The 23,261-nt window shown below is 36.3% G+C and overlaps 1 protein-coding gene across 1 annotated transcript in view; it reads right to left on the reverse strand.

Moving 5' to 3' along the window:
* The window catches only part of LOC149827996 (DNA-binding protein), a 100,142-nt gene that overhangs the window by 28,214 nt on the left and 48,667 nt on the right, over positions 1–23,261 (reverse strand). The window contains exons 7-10 of the mRNA XM_090019788.1: positions 18,004–18,191; positions 14,687–14,759; positions 14,510–14,563; positions 14,109–14,366 (exon numbers count right to left, since the gene is read on the reverse strand). Of these exons, the coding sequence (XP_089875914.1) occupies positions 14,109–14,366; positions 14,510–14,563; positions 14,687–14,759; positions 18,004–18,191 (573 nt within the window). The remainder of the gene's footprint in view (positions 1–14,108; positions 14,367–14,509; positions 14,564–14,686; positions 14,760–18,003; positions 18,192–23,261) is intronic.

Here is a 23,261-nt window from a genome sequence, read left to right on the forward strand (position 1 = left end):
AAGCACTTAATATATAGATTAAATGCCAAAAAATCAACTTGATTTTAAAATATGCATATCAAAAATATGATTCACTTGAATATCTTAAAACTCAAGTCATGAATGAAATTTTGCAAATTTCAACAATAGTTCATCCATTACAAACAACTACCTCATTAGTCCTCCAAAACCCATAAATCAAGTGTATAAGCTACTAGATCAAGAATATAAATATAATGCCATTAAAGGCCAAAGACACACACAAAGGTGTGCAAAAGAATCTCTTGTCTACATATAATAATACTTGAAATGAGTGCATCTACGACAAGAACAAGAGAATATACGCCAACATGGACCAAAAGCATCTCTTGTCTACGTAAAAATACACTCAAAACCAAGTATGTTCAGCTACTAGAACAAGAGTAACAAGTCAACCATGGGCTAAAACACAATAAATCTCTTGTCTACATAAGATGGCATTTGAAATGAGTGAAATAAGCCATCCATGGGCATACATCTCAGCGACTAGAGCAAGAACACAAACGCCAACATGGACTAAAATCACACACCATGGTGTGAATCAACATGCCTTGTCTACATAAAATAACACTCAAGACAAGTGTGTTCAGCTACTAGACCAAGAGAGCAAAAGCCAACAAAGGGCTACCAACACACGAAGGTATATTAAAATTCTTTTCTACATATGATGACACTTAGATAAGGGGCATAAAAGGAGAAGACTTTTGAGGTAATCAAACTTGTAATGACAAACATATATATAAATCAAACCTTGAATCAATAAAACAAAATTCTTCAAAAAAGAATACCCATAAAATAACATTTTGGAATAAACTATGTAAAAGTATCTTCAACAAGATACAACAACCGATAGAACAATATTCTTGAAAATAAATGTGTGAACATACGCACACTAAGAACATATGGAACACTTGTGCACAAAAGCACAAAATCACAAATGTGCAAATGCACTCATAATTTTCATAAACAATGGAAGGTTGGGCAATAATCCCTAAAACCTTGATTTCAATATACCTTAAAACATTTTACGGTTTCAAACATCATATATCCATCACATTTATATATAAATAAGAGCATCCATAAGATCAATGGCCAACATCAAACTAGTGACACACTCATATACCAAATCATTCTAGAGTCCCAAGGTGCCCATAACTCACCTCAACCCCCATCTATAATATGGTAAGTGGACAATCTAAAAAGACATACAGCCGAGTGTCACACTCATAATTAGAGATCATATACCAAATCATTCTAGAGTCCCAAGGTGCCCATAACTCACCTCAACCACCATCTATAATATGGCAATTTGGACAATCTAAAATGATATAACACGAGGTGCCCATAACTCACCTCAACAAACATCTCTAATAAAACAATAATAAGGCCAAAACAATGATGCATTAAAGAAACATGTGATGGACAAATATAAATGCCACAAAAAGGCAATAAACACTTTAGGAATCATTTTTCAAAGAAAAGACCGATTAAAAATTGAATCAAAGGTCCAATATAATCAATCACAATAATATGCTTTATAACAACAATTTTGCATAAACATGAATTATGCTTAATCTTCAAAAGAAGTCATTTATACAAAAAAGACTTATTATGCAACTAACACAATTATGAAATATTAAGCAACATCATGCGTAAGAACCGATTTGGAATAATAAAAAAAACAAACCTCAACTATGATAGATATAAAGTGCAATTAAATGCACACCAAATGATAATAGATGCACTTTTATGCAATGCAAGATTTTTAAATGACAATAATCTTGAATAAGCAAATAACAAACTTAGGCCAATATAAGCATTCATAAAGATGGTGAAGTTTGAAAAATCTTATGAAATCCACTATTGTAACTTGAAAAATGATGCTCACAACCAATCTCAAAAGATCCACAAAGGGTTACAAGTATTAATGAATCGTTGAAGGATATTATGCAAGGAAAAAGATACTCACAGACAATCTTCTCACAACAATCATGAAATCTTCATAAAAGAGTATATACTCACAAGAAGATTATAAGGACCGAAAGGCTCCTTAAAGAGAGCTCAAAACACACAAAATTCCCAAAGAAGGGAGAAACTCCACTAAAGTGAGAGAAATTCCAACAAAGAAGAATAATAGATTTGTTAAAAAAACCTTATGATAAAGTAAGATTGCACTATGGCATAAATCTATAAAATTAAACATTTATTGAGGAAAAATTCAAAAGCTTTTAAGTTTTATCAAAAAACATGACTTAATAGATTATTACGAACTCCTAATGTAATAAGTACGCAACAAACATTAGTGTAGACCATAAATTTTATAATGAGACAAGCTCTTTAAATCAAATTGAAAAATCTTTTAAGAGTATAAAGATGCAAAGAAAATCACCATATTCCATAAGACTATTTTAAAACTTAATTCAACCGGAATTATATAAAAAAAAAAAACTTTCTTAATTAAATGTTGCTCATATAAAAAGGACACATTAGATAAGTGAATCAAAACTTATTAAGGAATTTAGCATTTTTCGAAAAACTACATCTCACAAACATTTTAATCTTAACATACCTTTCTTTAAAGACTTACCATATATAAAAGGTATTCTTATAAACAAAGTTAGATTTAAAATATAAATTCAAGGCTCCAATGGTCATAAATCTTTACCGACCCATTAAGTTTTGAGCAATCATATATCTAATTTTTCACCAAACAAGTTATCATTTTCAAATTTTTCAAAGAAAAACATACGAAAAAGTATGTATACGAAAAAGATTCAATAGAGTATCAAGTAACTCAAATTTTTATAAAAAGACATAATGACAAAAAGTACACATAAAAAAACATATTAAATTCTTCATACAATACTTAAGGAAATAGAATGCATACCTAATAACTTTAAGAAAGAAAAGAGAGAGAAATAAATACTTCACCATTTTTCTTTAAAAATTTCTTGAATACCACGCTTCCCGATGCACCAAAGAGCAACTCGATCTCAACTTGGCTCTGATACCATGTTAGAAAGTGGCTTTGAATACATTAGGTTCAATAAAGAACCCATACACATGCACATGAAGTGCGAATAAACCCATTAAAGGGAACAACACAAGCATATAATGTGCTAACACATAAACCCACACAAAGGGCAAAAATATGACATAAAGTCATAAGTTGAATATTATTGAAGAAGAAGGAAGGGGGTATAAACCCCATACAATGGAGCATAAGCTCCTCTAAGGAGTGAAGAATACAAAGGGGGAGACCCCTATTTATAACACAAGAGAGGGGCCACCAAGGGGGCTCCCAAAGGAGTCGTTGGGAGCCCCCAACGGTCACATTTGTGACCGTTGGGGGCTCCCCAACGACTCTTTGGGGAGCCTCCCTAGGTGGCGCAAACCACAAAAAAAGGGAAAAATTAAAAAGAAAATTAAAAATAAAATTACAAACATATTCCAAATGGAATATGCGTAAAAACTGTGAAATGTCTAAACTACCCCTATGCCTATAAATAGATAAATATATATTTTATATATATAATTAGGATAATACATATGCATATATACCATATATGAATATGTATTATCCTTTATATATATATAATATTACAATTGTCGAATGATACATTTTAACAGGGCACACCCCTGCTGCCTCTTTCTTTTTCGATCAACAGACCTGTTTTTCTATTTCTCCGCATGATAAATAGAGTAACGCTGAATTCTCATACTTTTGCAGACATCGCATCGAACCCCGCTCTGGCTCCGCGACCTGAGCCTCGTATCATCTACACTCGTAGACGCACGCAGCTGCACGACATCCTGAGGTAGGGGAAAGTCGCACGAGGATTTTGGATGAATAAAATAAAATAAGACTCTTGAGATAGAATAGTTATTTTACTGAAGAAGTATTTAATTTATGAATTGTTAGTCAGTGTTTTACTCGTTCTGATTCTTTTGAAACTACATGCTTAGAGTAAACTCTATGGGTAGACTCATTCTAGAGAGAATCGAGTAGTTTAATTGGTATACCTGTTTACCTGTAGGACTTCTTGACTTGTGATTGTCTGTCCTGCATTCTTATCCTTTTGAAATTGCATACTTAATGTAAACTTTGTGAATAGACTCATTTCTGGAGAGAAACCCACTGCAATTACTATTATAACCGAACCATAAGGCAGGTATGGTATAAATTTGACCAGAGGTCATGGAGTACCTTGAAGTGGGAACTCAACACTTGGATTAATATAGATGAGATAATGTCGGCCTCCACAGACCAATTGCTCAAAGAGCAATACATGTCATGTATGAACCAAAAGAATTATAAAACATTATATTGTTACCCTCTCATCGTAGTCGTACCTCTAGGAAGGTATGATCGTACTTTTGGACAAGTACGTCCCATGTGTGTTACGATGGTTGGATGAGGAGGTTGCAGCAACCTCGATGCGTGCTTTTAGCACAATGCTAAGATCACATAAATGGTGACAACTCGCCTTCACAGGCAAGATGCTCGAGTGGGTCTAATAGACCAGAGCATGCAGGATGGGGCGGCGGTTAAGAAACCTCCGTCGTACCCATTCGACCTTCTCGGTTCATCAAGGGAGAGGATAGATGGTACAAAAACTCCGATGGACAGGTTGTTAACAACCACCCCACGGGCAAAAGAATCGGCTTACCTAGTCATCGGAGTTAGGGGAATTGGGATTGCCATAAATTATCCTAGGTGGTAACTCCCAGGTACTTCTGCAGAAGTTGGATGCATCCATGGGCCACGAAAGCCTTTGGGGATTTACTCTCTTGGTCACTGACCGTCCTCTTAGGAGCGGACTCAGTCAGCCATCCGGGTTAATGAAAACACTTGACATAATAAACCCCCGGATCGGTCTCGGTTGTTTCTACGTTTCGCGTTTGTGCGTACCCACAGGCCAGTTAATATCAGAACTTAAAGAATTTCTTCTTGAATAGTTGTAGATGATTGAGACTTACACTGCTTGAAATGATTCAAACAATAGCTCGTTGCACATGTTACACGTGTTAGAATCGATTATAATTGTATTGATTGTTTTAATATAATAACTGCTTATCTCATGAATGTTCTGCTTTATTTTCATTCTACTTATCTATTCGTGCACCTACTGGTTTGTTATGAAACTGACCCATTTCATGGGCAGATGAGGAGTAGGACTTCACAGACGGTCGATGGTGTGGTGCAATATGGCTCAAGATTTATCTTCTTTCTGTTGGCGGCTTGGCTCTGAGTCTTTTTGAGTTTTTCTTTAGATTATTGAACTTTGGGAAGATGCTCATTTTGTAATAAACTGCAGATTTTTAATCTATTGCCTTATTTTCTCAATTCCTTTAAGTTGTGGTTTATGTGAATGATGGTTTTTCAGCTAACGTACCCAGGATTGTTGGCTTGTGCTCCTTTCTAAATGTTTTCCGCTGTCGTTTTCAAAAGTTAAAACTTTAAATCTTTGAAAGGTTTTTCGATAATGTTTTTGAAATCACAAGTCGAAATTTTGGGGCGTTACACAAACATCACCCCAAAGTTTCTTATCTTTGAGGTTGTTCTCCATAGCAGCTGCCCCCATCATGTAGTTGGTTCCATTCAATTTGAATGAAAGATCGATCTTTGCATTGTTGTTGGCCATGATGAGCAGGAGAGAAGAAAGATGAAGAAAAGAGGTTTGCTTGAAGAGTAGAACTGTAATGCCCTAAAATCCCTAAGTTGAATTTTTTTAGGAAAAATTTAAATGCTTTGCAATCAATCTTTTTTTAGAGTTTAAAATAGCAGCTCAGTAGAAAAATAGTGTTTGAAATAACAAGTCAACGGACCTTGGGCGCATTACAGGCGAACTTTCTTTTACACAAAAGATTTGTATCTCCGTATAAGCATTAAAACCACATAGATTCAAAACACGGTTTTTGATAATTAAAGTTTATACAAAAGAGGGATTTCAAAGGAAACCCTTATGCAAAATTTCAAATTGTGATTAGAAACGAGCATGATAATTTTATTTCGATATTAACTGTCTTGAGGGTATGCACAGAAGAAACGTAGAAACAACTGAGACTGTCAGGAGGTTTGTTATTATATGTATTTTGATACCCCGGATAACTAGCTAAGTCTGCTTCTAAGGGCATGGCCAATGACCAAGAGAGAATTTTTCAAAGGCATACATGGCAAGGGATGCATCCAAACTTTTGCGGAAGCCAAAAGAATCTACCACCTAGGATAATTTTTGGCAGCCCTGTCCTCAAACTTCAATGACCGAGGACACCGAGTCATTGCTACTCGAGAAAAGTAGTTAACAACTTGTTCATCGGAGTTTTTGTATCATCCCATCCTCTCTCTTGAAAGAACAAAAGAGACAAATGTATATGTCAGGTTCTATTTTAACTGACAACTCATTCTACATGCTCTAGTCTTTTAAACCAAATCGAATATCTTGCCTATGAAGGCGATCATCACTATTTATGCAATTTTTTTTAATCATCGTGCATTTTCACACTATGAAGTTACCATAAACCTCTCATCCAATCATCGTAGTACTAACATGTCGTGCATGTCTGATAGTACCACTACGATGAAAGGGATAATGGTTTCTCGAAAAGAAACCCCAATATTTAATTAAAAATTTCAATGTTTCATGCTTTAGACGGACCGAAGAATATTCGGGTCATTTCAGATACCAAAAAGAAGGATCGGACGTACGTACCAACTTGGGCTACGTAGTCAAAGTCTTTCCATTATGCAGGTTTGAGGAAAAAACCCAGTTGCGAAAACGCAAATGCCAAATATTTGTTTTGCTTTTCGAGACAATGAATAATACGAGCTTAAAATCTCGCATGTGAAATCCTTTTTTAAAAATAGAAACTTATCGAGGATGCGCAATTCTGCATCTTTAAATGCATGCGTAATCTAAACTAGGCAGGAGTACGCGAAATTGCACACCTTATAAAGTTATATATATGTATATAGAATACATATATAGTAAAACATAAGTCTGTGCACATTGTAGCGTGGTGGAAAAGTAAATGACATAAAGCAAGGCCCGGTGTGCGAAACCACACATCGAGCTAAATAAATTGCGTAAGCGATGCACGATGTACGAAATCGTACATTGGCTAAATAAATTGCGTAAGCGATGCACAATGTACGAAATCGTGCATTGGCTAAATAAATTGCGTAAGCGATGCACAATGTATGAAACCATATATCGGCTAAATAAATTGCGTAAGCAATGCACGATATACGAAATCGTATATCGGCTAAATAAATTATGTAAACAGGAGCCTGTACACATTATAACGCGACAGAAAAGTAAATGACATAATTTAAATGATAAGAATACGCAAAATTGTGCCCTTGAGTTAAAAGCATATATATATATATATATATATATATATATATATATATATATATATATATATATAAGTAGAAGTATTCTGTCATTTGTCCTCATATGCAAGTTTCCCCTATCTCAAAGATGGTCTGACTTCCTGACGATTTCGAGCATAGGTTCTTATAGGTTTGTGCCTTGGTAAGTGTGTATCGTCTATTGCGCCGATGTGGTGCGCTAAAAGATATTTTATTGTGCTGCAAAAAGAACGATGCAGCAAACTTAATTTAACAGAATAAGCGACGTTTATGTTGCAGGGATCGAACCTAAACCCAATTCGAGCCGACCGGACTGAGCCGGGTTCGATGCTAGCCGAGTTCAGCCTGGCAACACTTGACCAGGCAGGCCAAAGGGAGGGTAGGCAGGACATCTCGGTGGCTCGACTGAGCCAAGCCGAGCCCATCCCGAGCCCTAGGGTGCACTCCAACTTGGGGCACCCTGGCAGAAACCGAACCCATGCTAACACAACAGCAGCCTTGCAGCTGCCGCCGCAACCTGGGGCAACAATCAGAGGGGTGGGTGTCAGGTGGAGCTGGCTCGGCCCCTCCACCCAGCCAACTCAGCGAGAGGGCGAGGCAGGCGCAGGAGGAGCCTACCCTCCATTTTGTCAAAGGGGCAAGAGGGAGAGGCATCAAGCCCTGCATCCGGCTGCCCCTTCTCGGAAAAACGGCAAAAGGGGGGTTGCAACTTCAACCGCCCCACCTAATCTGCAGGGGAAGGAGAGAAGAGGGTGTGTAATATCACGTATTTTCATACTTGGTCATTTTTAGGTTTTTCGAAAATTTGGCTAAGTATAAAAGAAAAATTGTTTGAACCTCGATTTTTAACCGATGCTTTTGAGTTTGGGCTTGGCCCAAGTCTCATCGATTAGGTCGAAGCGAGCCAATCGAAGCGTAAGAAAGAGTTTTATTTTTTACCTTTAGATTCAAGCGAAATTCGAGCTATTTTTTGAGTGATTCGAAATTTGATATTCGTCAATTCGTGTAATATGTCGTTGGATGCATCTCAAAATTCTAAGCACAACGATATTTTATTTGCCTTGATTCGAGCTATGGTTGGCTTGAAAAACACAATTTTCAAAAATTGAGCAGTTTGTCGGTTCAGATCCGGATTTGGATTGGAGTGGATCTGATGGATTTGATCCAAATTAATATGGATTTAGACTCTATACAAGACCCATATTAATCTGGATTTGATCCAACTCAAGACCCATTTGAATTTTTGGAGATGGATTTGGATCTTGGATCCGAATCCAAATCCAAATCCATGCCCAATGATTTTTTCAACTTTAAATTCATCAAAAACCTCTAAATTGGGGTTTATTAATGTTAATAAGCCTCCCAAGTTAATTTGGTAATTTTTTGAAGCTTCTGAAAATTTATTTATTATTTAATATTAAATAAATAATTGTTGTTGTCGTTGTTGTAATGTAATTCAAAAAATTTAATTTGACAATTGTTTAGAACTCCAAGTAGAGCCCTTAAACCCATATAAAATCACTTTAGAAGTGTTCTAGTTCAATAATATGATTTTTGGAAGCTTTTAGGTATTTATTTATTAATAAATAAATAAATAATTTTAATTAATTTCGAGATTTATTTTTAGAGAGTTTAGGACTCTTTATAGAGCCCTTGTTCATGCCTTAGAAGCTTTAAGAAAGATTTTAAAAAAAAATACTCAAATTTGAAAAGTCAAACTTTAGAGTTCCCAAATTTTCGAAAAACTCTAAGAGAGAAGAGAGTTCTAGTTGGGGCTGCACTCTCTTCTCGAGCCCACCTAGAGCCCTATAAATAGATAAAAAAAAGAAAGGAAGAGAAAGGGAAAAAGAAGGATGAGAGAAAAAGAAAGGAAGGAGGAAAAAGATGAAAAGTTTGGACTTCCTCAACCATCTACCTACGTTTTTCAACTTCCATCATCGTTTTTCTTCAAGTTTTTATTCATGGCATGGGTTTTATCTCTTGAATCAAGTGAGAAATTGATATAGATTGGATTTTCATGCAATATTTTGATGGAAATCCATGGAAAAAGTGTTTATATTGATATTTTCTCAAAAATACAGAGGATGATCCATGGATCTTCCTCCATGGTTGTATTCTTGATTCTTTTAATCATTTCAATGAAATAAAATTCTGTACATGATAAAGCAGAATTTTTATTTATGGTAAAGGTGTTTGTTTAGACTTTCTTCTTGATGAATATTGATTTTCATGGATATTCCAACGTAAGAGCCGTTGAATGCATGTATTAAAAGAAGAAGAAAAAAAATTGTGAAACATGTGAAAAGTATTGTATACTGGATTTCAATCATGCCTATGAATGTATACCTTATATGTTTGTATATAAGCATGCATATAGAAGCATATTCGATGTATGAAACTGTCATGCCTAAAAATAAGTTTGATCATACATGCATATTTGTGTAAATAGGTATATACAAGCATACCTAGGTGTAGATTCCCATATGATAATATATTTGAGTGGGAATATGCATATGAATGCATACTTGCATTATTAATATGCATGCTTTCAAAGGCCCTGAAAAATTTTCTGCTATTGCTAGCCATGTTTCGTTTTTTTTATATAGCTGTTACTGGCCTCAATGACAGCCCAGCCAAGCATGGCTCGGCTGGCCTATCATAGCTTGGCAGACCTGCAGGTGCAGCCCGTGCAGGGCTGCCGCCAGCATGTTCTAGAAAAAAAAATTATACAAAAATTAATATGAAAAGTTCGCAAAGTTGGATAGTTTATAGTCCCAGAAAAACATATTGCCATGTTAAAACATGAATCATTATGCATCCATAAGGTTATAATTTATTTTGGACTAATTGCTGCTTTGGATTAGTACATATGTGAATATGAGTTTGAGTCAATAGTTGCAACATGATTCTTGTAAATCCCAAAATCAACGGATATATAAGGATGAAAGTATCTAGTATATATAAATGTATATACATATTGTGTGAACCAAATTAATTAATGAATCTAATAGTGTATATTCTAACAGCGATTCTGATGTAAAACATGTGTCCTTGAAAATGTGTTTTATGATTCTTGTTTATAGAGTTGATTTAACTTGTTTAATTTCCTTAACTATAATCGGTACCATAAATGATTTTAGAAAAGATAGCATAGATACATATAAGGCCCTTGTTTCTGCCCATGTGAGCAGCCGACTGTTGGCGTGAGGCTGTAGGTAGCTGCAAGCAGGCTAGCCAAGCTGCCAGTTGTTGGCATGGGGGTTGTATCTTTCAAAAAAAAATTGTCTATTTGAGTTTTTAGCCAACTCAGTTGGCTGGATTGAACTGAGATAGTTCAATCCCAGCCAATTGGGTTTGGCTGGGCTGGTTCCTGTTCAGCAGGACACCGACCCAGCTAGGTCGGCTGGGTCATGTTCAAAATTAATTAATAAAATATAATATCCAGTCATATATGCAAACTTTTAGATTTGGTTCAGTGTAGGTATTTGGTTTCATTCCATGTTATGAGTGAGATTTTGTTCCATATGCCTGCACTTGTTATGATATGCAGTTAAGGATTGTTTCAAATGCACGTGCACGTATAAAATGAATGTGTTCAGTTATGTAACTTAGCCTCCATATTTGTTATTTGCATTAGTTTTGCAAATGATAATAACATTCTTGTTATGCGGGTTAAGCCTGAAGTTTTTACTCGTTTAACTTAAGTATGACATGCTTAATTCAAGATGAAATTGCAAAGTTTGTTTCAACTGCATGTGATAGACATGTTTTGCATGTACATAATTGCATGCATGCTCACATGTTTAATGAGAATGATTCATTAATGAAAGAATGCATGTGACATGAATATGTGCATTGAATAGAAACATACAATTAACATGATTATGTGAACTCGTACAGATGCATATGAATAATTTTGTTGTTTCATGCACATCTCTAAATTTTTATACATGATTGTGCATCAAAAGGCATGTGATATGAAAAGAATGCATTGGTGTATTCCTTAAGATTTTTGCATATAAATGCATAGATGATCAAGATGGATCGTTGTGGAAGCCTTGAGCCGGTGTGCTCCTTACTTTACTATTTTATGCATTGCAAAGATCATATTTGATATTGTGGTTTCAATTGCATTGTTTTATTGTTGTCATGGGTGGTAGACCGTAAAAAGTTGCGCATGTTGACTTGTGAGTTTATGTTTTCATATTGATTTGCAAATTTATGGAATTGATTTTAATAACAAGATAAGAAAGAGAACAGTGCAATTAACAATCCCTTGATGTTCCTTTTACAGAAAGGTAATCTTAGGCTTAGCGGTTTGGAGACCGTAAGGATACAAAAACTCCGTATGTGTTGTTGTTGCCCCTTAACCCGTTATTGAGGTTCTACTCATAACCATAGTTTTAAGGAGGATCTGCCATTTTGCCTAGGGATGGTGTGTAGACACAACTGTTGTTTTAGTATACCAAGAAAGTGACACTTGTGGATGGGTGGTCTTTGGTGTCCCCGACATTAGATCGGTGGTCTAATGTTCCGAAGGCTATTTCGGTCGAGGGCTAAGTTTGGAACCCAGTAATAAAATACAACTTGTGTGTTAAGTTACCCTGGAAACTCTACTTGACATCGAAGATTTTACCCATTTGGTGTATCTGCGGGCAACGGTAATAATAAAAAGAGAAACTTAAATTGTATGCATCTAATAGAGACATGGATATGAAAAGATTACTTTGGTAAAATATAATAATTTATTCATGCATATGCATAAAAATCATGCATAATCCAGCTATGTATTAGATCATGCATATTTACTCGTTTCCTTAATTGTGATATATTGATGAATGCATGATGTTTCTTCTCTGCTGTATGCTAAATGTCTATATTGCTTAACTTGTGGTCCCTGTTGATTATTAAATTGTCCCTCATGCTTAACAATTGTTCTTTATTGTATAAATGATTAATTAAATTATGAATTTGTGATAAATGCATTCCTCTAAATTATTGCATGAATCTTATATGTATTCTTTATGCTTATTTGTTTTATTAGAAAAATTCATACACAGAATTTATTGGATTCTGACACCCTATTTTTGTGTTTTTTTTCAGCCGCAGAGGCCCAGTGAGGCGACTTGCTTTTAAGAGGAGTCACGAGGGGATTACACGACTGCTTGGCAGATTCTTTTGGACGACGTAGCTCTTCTTTTGTTTCTTTTGCTTTATTTATATTTTATTTACTTATATCTCAGACTTTATGCATTTGAATAAATAAAGTTTGGTTTGGTTCGGTATAAAAGATGAGTATAAGATCCCTTGTGGTGGTGGTGTGTTTTAACTGTAAGACCCTGAATCTCTGGGATTGTTTTCGCACTTGTTTTAAAAAAAAATGCCACTTTTTCATAGGTACGAGTTGGGGTCGTTACAGGGTGCTCGGCACCTTCTCTCCTGGCAAGAGAAATACAATAGGGGGTGGGGGTCGTGGCTTCAGCCGCCCCACACGATCGACAGGGGAATGAGGAGAGCGGCAGATGGAGCACCTCCATTCTTGTTGAAACACAGAGGACATGAGGGGGAGGGGGGGGGGAGGGGGGGGGGGGGGTCTGCCACCCGGATCCGAGTTGGATCCGGTCAGACCCAACCTAGATCCAATTTTTTTTAAAGACATGGGTCTTACAAGAACCTTCACAAGTACTTCAGTCAATAAGGCTCAAGTGTATAGACACCTAAGTGCTTTGATACTATGTAATGAAACCAAGTGTGCACGAATACAATGCCACTAAGGGCTACAAAGAGTGCACAAACACAAAAAGCCTCAAATGTGCAAGATACAATAAGCCACAAGGGCTAGCACAATCAACTCACAAAATATAGAAAAAATATATATTGAAAATGCTTGAGACAAGCATAAAAGAGAGAGGCAAGAAGCCTCTTTAAATAGGCCACAAGAGGGCTCTTATAGCCCTTGAGAACTCCCAAAAGCTATAAATAGTCATTGGGATGTCCCTAACGGCTCTAAGAGCCAATTACATTAATGTCCTTTCATTTTAGTGAAAGGACAAAACAAGAGAAAAATAAAGAAAAGGAAGAATTACAATGCTGCCCCTAATGGGCAGCAACTATTACATAAAATAAGAAAAAGACTAAAATGCCCCTAGAGGGCATTACTAATTACATCATAACCATATGTACATATAAATGTATATATATATATATATATATATATATATATATATATAAGTACATGCACCATTTACTGTTGGCCTCTTGGTGATAGCATATAGTTTGTAAATCACCTAAAATCAGCTATAAGTGAATTTGATTAGTTTACAAACTTGATATTATTATTTATATGATGACCATTTATAATGACAGCCACCGACTTCAAAATGTAAAAGTACTATGGAATGGTAAATAAATTATAGTAAACAATTCACAGGGAGATTTTGATTTCACCTTTTTTTTCTCTTTTCGGGAAACCGTGTAGCATCTATTCTAGATTGACATTTATGCTCAACAGGAATCAACTAGCTTCCACATTTTAAAAGTGAAGGATAACATAGGCACAGAAGCACACTGAAAATATTAAAGCATCTGAGTGAAAGATATCAAAATACATGATCTGGAAAGAATCAGCATAGAATATTGGCATAAAACAAATCCTGTAATGGCACATATGTGGTTCATGACTACCAAATAAAGAAGTCCGCAGAAGTCACAAGACCTTCAGTAGGGAAATCCAGCATGCCACCTCAAGAGCCTGGGCGGCTTCATCAATAACAACCAAATCAAAATCATGGCCTTCCAGATTGTGGGAAGAAGCACCAGTCAAAGTTGTCAGAACCACATTTGCATCTTTGATGACGTCAGCAACAGCTAGTTGCTGCCTTTTTCGCTCCTCCTTTGCAAGAGTTCTCAGTTCCTTCCTGATGTCCCGTTTTGTATTTCTATCTTTTGTTTTCAACAACTTCCCATTCAGAACCTAATATAGACCAGTCAAGAAGACTAAGGATAATAAAATTAAGTGATCACTAATATAAATCAGGATACTACTTAGTAGTGGACTAAAATGTAAATGCACACATAATGAGAACATAAGAAGAAAATTTTGAGTCCACAGGTAACCTTCATTTCTTTCCGTATGTCATTTGCAAGGCTGCTGTTGTCTCCACGCAAGACCTAACAAAAGAAAACACACATACAAGATATGAACCCTGGCTGAATCAGTCCCTATGCCCCCTCAGGAAGGAGTATCATACCCCTAGAATGCAATGATAAATGAACAGTATAAGACTTAGATACCTGTGCATCAAGTGCACTCTCTAATACTTGGGGAAGCAGACGAGCAGGATGCCCCAATCTCACTAACTTTATCCTAAAAAAACATGCAACTCAGGCCAACAATAACTCAATCCTTTTTTCATCAAAAATATGAATCAGAAAAACATTGTGAAAAGGATTATCTGCTCTGGTCATCAAATATGATGCAGAGATCTAGTGGTGGACTATGTATGTGACTCATAGACGAGACACTGATTCGACAAAATTTTGAAAATTAGGATGAGGATACAAATATATATACATACATGCATATGTTTGTGTAAACATTATGTAAGAAAATTTAAAGCTCAAGTATTCAACCCCAATGTCTAAGAGTAACTCAATTTTCACGCCAATTAAACCAACCTTACTTGAACCATTTGCTGTAAAGAATCAAATCGCCTTCAATCATGAACCAAAGTGTTTGCCAATATCAAGTAAACAACACACAAGTATTATCTAAGGAACACACTTATAAATCCCATAAATGAGTACACACAAGAAGGCTCACAATATGTAAAAATAATATTTTATTGAATCACCACAAGTATGCAAAATGCCCTTCTATTTCCTAATGGAAATAGAAGTCTTTCTAAATCAAACTCTTATATATATACTATATATATTATCTAGTCATTATCGTATCTTTAATATAATTTTTTTTAATTAATTTATCTTATAGATGGATTATGGATCTTGGCAATGGGTCCAAAATCCATATCACCAATGGATTATGGATCTTGGCATCAGATCCAAGATCTATATCATAAATGGATTATGGATCTTTGCAACAAGTCCAAGATCCATATTACAATCGGATCATGGATCTTGGCAATGGGTCCGAGATCCATATCATAAATGGATCATGGATCGTAGCAATGGATCCAAGATTCACTTTAATATCAAATTAAATAATAAAAGAACATTTATTTAATAAAATTTACTTTTATTAAATTTTAAAATTAAGCAAAATTTGCGAGATATTACAAAGCATCCTCGAGTAGAGCTTGGGCAAGTGAGACAGTGTACTGAGGGCACTTGAAATTAATTTATGAGCCTAAATTTAAATAACATCTAATGACCCATTCAAACCCAGGACCACCTTGGAGAGGGTGGTGGTACACTCGACCAGTCGACCTTTTGTTGCTTTAGAGAGTTAGGCGTCTCCGCTGATATCCAGTCATCGGTCGTATGGGGGTTGGAATACCGTGTGGCCTAGGTGGTATGTCCCGAATCTCTTCAGAGTAGGAATCGATTTCGTATGGACCACTGGAAGTTCTCTCGGTCACGAACCGCCTCAGTGAAAAACTCCGAGAGGAGTTTGTAGATTCTTCTAATCAATGGGGTTAATAAATCACATGGCATAAGAGACACCCCCATTGACTTGGTTGAATCGAAGTTAAAATCTTTGAGTGTGTACCCTTCAGGGCAAGGAAAGAGAAACAAAACATTAGAATATAGACATACTAGCATTAATACATATTATACATGCATATATGGTTTATTATAAACTGTGTATTTACTTATGACTATTGCCATAGTAGAATTCTTATCATGAATATTACCTGTGAGCACGACTCAGTTATGAATTTGTGAAATGTGCTTATGTCTATACCTTTGTTTTGCACGATTGATTAATTATCTGAAGATGGACCAATGTATATCCCTTGTAAATGGATTCTTTACATATTTATGCTATAAGGTGTAATCTACTCAATTATGGATTAATGCCCTCTATTTTAAAATTTTACAGATAATGCATGAACTGTCGTGATAGCGGGTTGCTTGGCAGCATCAGACGGATCATCACCGTTCTTTTTCCGGGAGATCCAACTTTATTTTGGATATTTTTATATTAAGTTGATTTTTTTTTTAGACTTGTAAACTCTGAATTTATTTGAGTACTGATTTGAATTAATCTCTTTAATTAAATCCTTTAAATACAGTTGTGTGTGTTGATGTGCTATTATAACCCGCCCAAAGTTTGAATCGATTTTCAATCTATTGTTATGTTGTGTTTGCAATTAGATAAACGAAATTTAAAAAAAAAATCCTTCAAAATTTCCCAGAAAATTTTGGGAGGTTACATCTCTAATAAGACATACACGGACAAATCCATAAAAAATAGACACTCCACCAATTTCTGGTACGACAAATGACATTATATATAAGTGAACAAGCCATCATCACAAACAGTATTTCCATGTTAAATCAAATCTGTCATCATTGTTTTACTCTCTTGCCAATGAGTTGCTCTGACAAAATCATATCCTGGCAACATGAGGATCTTTTGCCTGATATGCAAAGCCTTCCTCGGGGAAGATTCAAATGGTGAAAAAAAAGGCCCACTTTCTGACTTTCATAGTTCCTGATCAAGGTCATACTTTATGGTTCAGGAGGCAAATATGTAGTTCAAACATGAGCATCACACTCCTGTTAGTAGCATAATATATTGATAAATGAGGAAAGTGTTAAAGCAGCTATATACATGCTTAAAGACAGATTATAAATCAAAAATGCCTGACCAGCTCATCCAATACTGTTCAAATATCAGTTACATGCCCCAAGCATGAAAGATATCGAAATGCTAGTAGCAAGAAGATTGGTGTAACAAAAGCACTAGTGTATCTAGTGTACAGAACAGAGTTACCGGAAGCTTCTTAGATAAGTGGGTAGCCCGCTTCCCAGAAACTCGCTTTGGAAGCGCGATACTCCTCGCTTCCGAAACTTGATGATTCTCCCACGCTTCTATGCTTTTCGCATGCATTATCTATTCTTCTTATATGTTCTCTCACTCTACTTTTCATGTTTTTTATGTGTTTCCTCTCATGTTTCTCACTACTTTCATGTACCTTCTCTAAATTGGCAGTCATCATTTTTAAATTTTATTAAAAAATTAATTCTTACACTAAAAAATCATGAAATATAAGAATAATCACTTTTATTTTAGTTTTTACTTGCATTCTATTTCGATTCCCATTAAATTCTTATATTGTTGTTTTTTTATTTCTCGCTTCCCGCTTCCTATACATTTTTAAATGCATCGCTTTTTGCTTCTGATTCCTATTCTGGCAACCTTGGTACAGAATTAAAGTCATACAACATTCTAAATCATCGTACTTGGCATATCATTAAGGAAAGAAAATTTAAAACAACTAAAGCACACTCTTTAAAAATATTGCCATTCAAAGATTTACAGAATGATGAGAAATGACATCTACAGTACAGGTGTAAGAATGAATCACTTTCATATGTTATAGATCCAGAGGATTCATGATGAAATGGATACAACCATCTACCTGTGATGGAAAAGCCGTTCAACAATGTTGTCAACTGCAATATTAGAAGCAGCACAGGCAAGTATTTTTGAACCACGTTTCACTTCTTGCAGGATAATTTCTACCACAGTCGTAGTCTTTCCCGTTCCAGGAGGTCCATGAAGAAGAAATACATTCTGCGATGAGAGAGCCTTTGTGATGGCATCTCTCTAAGAGGAAGCAAATTGCAATGAAATCATGGGGATAAGCAACTGGACCAGACAAAAATTGAAAACACACACACAGATCCTTTTTTATTTAGAGTTTGAATAAAAAACCCCAAATCAATGGAATCACAACAACAACAACAACAACAACAACAACTACAACTACGCCTTCATCCCAAAACAATTGGGGTCAGCGATATGAACCAAAAAGAAATTCATTTTGGGTCTTCCACATGAATCCTTTTCCTCCAATCATTTCTATCCAACGCCATGTCCTCGGTGAGGTTCAAAGCATTCATATCCTTTCCTATCATCTCCATCCAAGTCTTCCTAGGCCTACCCCGACCTCTTTTAACTAATATATTTTCCCATTTCTCCAACCTTCTAACTGGAGCATCATTAGGCCTTCGCCGAATATGTCCAAACCACCGTAAACGATTCTCTCGCATCTTATTTTCAATGGGTGCAACACCTACCTTCTTACGTATCTCTTCGTTCCGAATCTTATCTTTTATTGTATTTCCACACATCCATCTAAGCATCCGCATCTCAGCTACACTCATTTTTTGAATATGATGTCTCTTGGCAGCCCAACATTCCGTACCATATAGTAAAGCGGGTCTAATAGTCGTCCTATAAAACTTTCCCTTCAACCGCAATGGCATTCTACGATCGCACAGCACTCCAGTAGCACTTTTCCATTTCATCCACCCAACCTTTATCCTATGATTTACATCTCCATCAATTTCTCCATACTTTTGAATGATGGATCCCAAATATTTGAAATAATCATTCACCGGTATATCTTGCTCACCAAGCTTCACTACACTCCCATCACTACTTCGTTGCTTACTAAACCGACATTCCATATATTCAATCTTACTCTTACTCAACTTAAAACCTCTAGCTTCCAATGTCTGTCTCCATAATTCTAACTTAGCATTAACCCCAGCTCTAGACTCATCAATCAAAACAATATCATCAGCAAACAACATACACCACGGTACATTTTCTTGAATTGATCTCGTAAGTTCATCCATCACTATCGCAAATAGGAAAGGGCTTAAAGCAGATCCTTGATGTAACCCAACCGTTATCGGAAAATTGGTTGTCACCCCTCCACAAGTGCGGACATTGGTTACTACTCCTTCATACATATCTTTAATTATACTAATGTACTTGAGAGAAACACCTTTCTTCATCATTGTCCACCAGAGAACGTCCCTAGGTACTCTATCGTATGCCTTCTCTAAATCAATAAAAACCATATGCAAATCTTTGTTCATCTCTCTATATCTTTCAATAAGTTGTCTAAGAAGATGTATAGCTTCCATAGTTGATCTTCTAGGCATAAAACCAAATTGATTCTCCGATATCATGACAACCTTCCTCAACCTAGACTCAATCACCCTCTCCCAAAGTTTCATAGTATGACTCATGAGTTTTATACCACGATAGTTTGTGCAATCTTGTATATCACCCTTATTCTTATATAAAGGCACCAAAGTACTCTTCCTCCACTCATTAGGCATCTTATTTGTTCGCCAAATCAAGTTAAAAAGATTTGTCAACCATTCTAAACCTTTCTCTCCCAAGCATTTCCAAGCCTCGATAGGTATACCATCTGGGCCAACTGCCCTTCTTGATTTCATTTTCTTCAAAGCCTCTGCAATTTCTTTCTTTTGAATCTTGCGCATGAAGTCACGATTTATCTCATGAAAAGGAATGGAGAAGTCTCCAAGATCTTGAGCATGACTATCATTAAATAGCTTATCAAAATAATCTTTCCATCTCTCCTTAATCTCCTCATCTTTGACTAAAACCCTTTGCGTTTCATCTTTGATACATCTAACCATACCCAAATCCTTCGATTTCCTATCTCTCATCTTTGCAAGCCTATAAATATCCTTCTCGCCTTCTTTGGTATCCAACTTGTCATAAACCTCCTTATATACCTTAGCCCTCGCGTTTCGAACAACTTTTTTAGCTTCCTTCTTTGCTATCATATACTTCTCCAAATTCTCATTATCACGACTCTTACTTAGATTTCTATAACACTCTCTTTTAACCTTAATAGCTAATTTGACATCCTCATTCCACCATGATGTATCCTTACCTAGTGGTGCACCGCCTTTAGACTCACCCAATACCTCATTAGCTACTTTTCTCATACCACCCGCTATCTTATTCCACATTGATTCTGAATCCTCCTCGAGACACCAATCAACTTCCTTAACTACCTGCTCTACAAACATTCCTTGTTTAGCTCCTTTCAGTGCCCACCACTTAATTCTAGGATTTATCCTATGTCTATCCCTTTTGCGGCATTGTCTAATTCTAAGATCTAAAATTAAGACTCTATGTTGTGTAGCTACACTTTCTCCTGGTATAACCTTACAATCGATGCAACAACCCCTATCTCTCTTTCTAAGTAGGAAAAAATCTATTTGACTCGTATTAACCCCACTTTTAAATGTTACTAGGTGAGACTCCTTCTTCCTAAACCAAGTGTTTGCTAAGATCATATCATAGGACAAACCAAAATCTAAAATCCTTTTTCCACTTTCGTTTCTTTCTCCTATACCATAGCCTCCATGGATACTTTCAAATCTATCCCTACTAATGCCTACATGCCCATTAAGGTCACCGCCGATGAAAAGCCTTTCTCCATAAGATATCCCTTGTACTACTACATCTAAATCTTCCCAAAATTGAAGCTTAATGGAGTCATCTAAACCTACTTGAGGTGCATAAACACTAATAATATTAATAATATCCGAACTTAATACTAATTTAATAAGTAAAATCCTATCACCCTTCCTACGGACCTCAACTACATTATCTATAAACTCACGACTCATAACAATCCCTACTCCATTCCTATTACTATTTATTCCTGTATACCAAATCTTATATCTCCAAGGTTCTATCACTTTTGCTTTCTCACCTACCCATTTGGTCTCTTGTAGATATAAAATATCAATCTTTCTCCTACACATAACATCTACTAACTCTACCAACTTACTAGTTAATGATCCTATGTTCCAAGTGGCTAACCTAATTTTATGGTCTTGGACTAACTTCTTTACCCCCACCCGTCCAACAAAGTGAGGGAACCCTTGCCTATTTGACACCACACCCGGGCGCCGGTGTGACGCGTCGCTTCTGGGCGACGACCTAGCAACCCTTGCACATTTATCACTGCCTCCGGGCCTAGAGAGTACAGCGCGTCGCTCAGTAGGGAACGCCCCAACGAAATTCTCATATTGGTTCATTTTCATAGGATATGACAAAGTTTTTATGCTGGCTGTCACAGGCCTACCGCAACCCTCCTCCTTTATCCGGGCTTGGGACCGGCAGTGTATATTTATCTGACTAGGAAACTCCGCTTGTGTATAACTGTTGAGTTATACACTGCTGGTCCCAAGCCCGGATAAAGGAGGAGGGTTGCGATAGGCCTGTGACAGCCAGCATAAAAACTTAGTCATACCCTATGAATATGAACCAATATGAGAATTTCGTTGAGAGCGTTCCCTACTGAGCAACGCGCTGTACTCTATACGCCCGGAGACAGTGATAAATGGACAAGGGTTGCTAGGTCGTCGCCCATAAGCAACGCGTCACACCGGCGCCCGGGTGTGGTGTCAAATAGGCAAGGGTTCCCTCACTTTGTTGGACGGGTGGGGGTAAAGAAGTTAGTCCAAGACCATAAAATTAGGTCAGCCACTTGGAACATAGGATCATTAACTAGTAAGTTGGTAGAGTTAGTAGATGTTATGTGTAGGAGAAAGATTGATATTTTATATCTACAAGAGACCAAATGGGTAGGTGAGAAAGCAAAAGTGATAGAACCTTGGAGATATAAGATTTGGTATACAGGAATAAATAGTAATAGGAATGGAGTAGGGATTGTTATGAGTCGTGAGTTTATAGATAATGTAGTTGAGGTCCGTAGGAAGGGTGATAGGATTTTACTTATTAAATTAGTATTAAGTTCGGATTTTATTAATATTATTAGTGTTTATGCACCTCAAGTAGGTTTAGATGACTCCATTAAGCTTCAATTTTGGGAAGATTTAGATGTAGTAGTACAAGGGATATCTTATGGAGAAAGGCTTTTCATCGGCGGTGACCTTAATGGGCATGTAGGCATTAGTAGGGATAGATTTGAAAGTATCCATGGAGGCTATGGTATAAGAGAAAGAAACGAAAGTGGAAAAAGGATTTTAGATTTTGGTTTGTCCTATGATATGATCTTAGCAAACACTTGGTTTAGGAAGAAGGAGTCTCACCTAGTAACATTTAAAAGTGTGGTTAATACGAGTCAGATAGATTTTTTCCTACTTAGAAAGAGAGATAGAGGTTGTTGCATCGATTGTAAGGTTATACCGGGAAAAAGTGTAGCCACACAACATAGAGTCTTAATTTTAGATCTTAGAATTAGACAATGCCGCAAAAGGGATAGACATAGGATAGATCCTAGAATTAAGTGGTGGGCACTGAAAGGAGCTAAACAAAGAATGTTTGTAGAGCAGGTAGTTAAGGAAGATGATTGGTGTCTCGAGGAGGATTCAGAATCAATGTGGAATAAGATAGCGGGTGGCATGAAAAAGGTGGCTAAGGAGGTATTGGGTGAGTCTAAAGGCGGTGCACCGCTAGGTAAGGATACATCGTGGTGGAACGAGGATGTCAAATTAGCTATTAAGGTTAAAAGAGAGTGTTATAGAAATCTAAGTAAGAGTCGTGATAATGAGAATTTGGAGAAGTATATGATAGCAAAGAAGGAAGCTAAAAAAGTATTTCGGAACGCGAGGGATAAGGTATATAAGGAGGTTTATGACAAGTTGGATACCAAAGAGGGCGAGAAGGACATTTATAGGCTTGCAAAGATGAGAGATAGGAAATCGAGGGATTTGGATATGGTTAGATGTATCAAAGATGAAATGCAAAGGGTTTTAGTCAAAGATGAGGAGATTAAGGAGAGATGAAAAAATTATTTTGATAAGCTATTTAATGAAAGTCATGCTCAAGATCTTGGAGACTTCTCCATTCCTTTTCATGAGATGAATCGTG

The sequence above is a fragment of the Nuphar pumila genome, chromosome 10 (assembly GCF_984573655.1).
Source record: "Nuphar pumila chromosome 10, dmNupPumi1.hap1.1, whole genome shotgun sequence".
NCBI classification, from domain to species: Eukaryota; Viridiplantae; Streptophyta; class Magnoliopsida; order Nymphaeales; family Nymphaeaceae; genus Nuphar; species Nuphar pumila.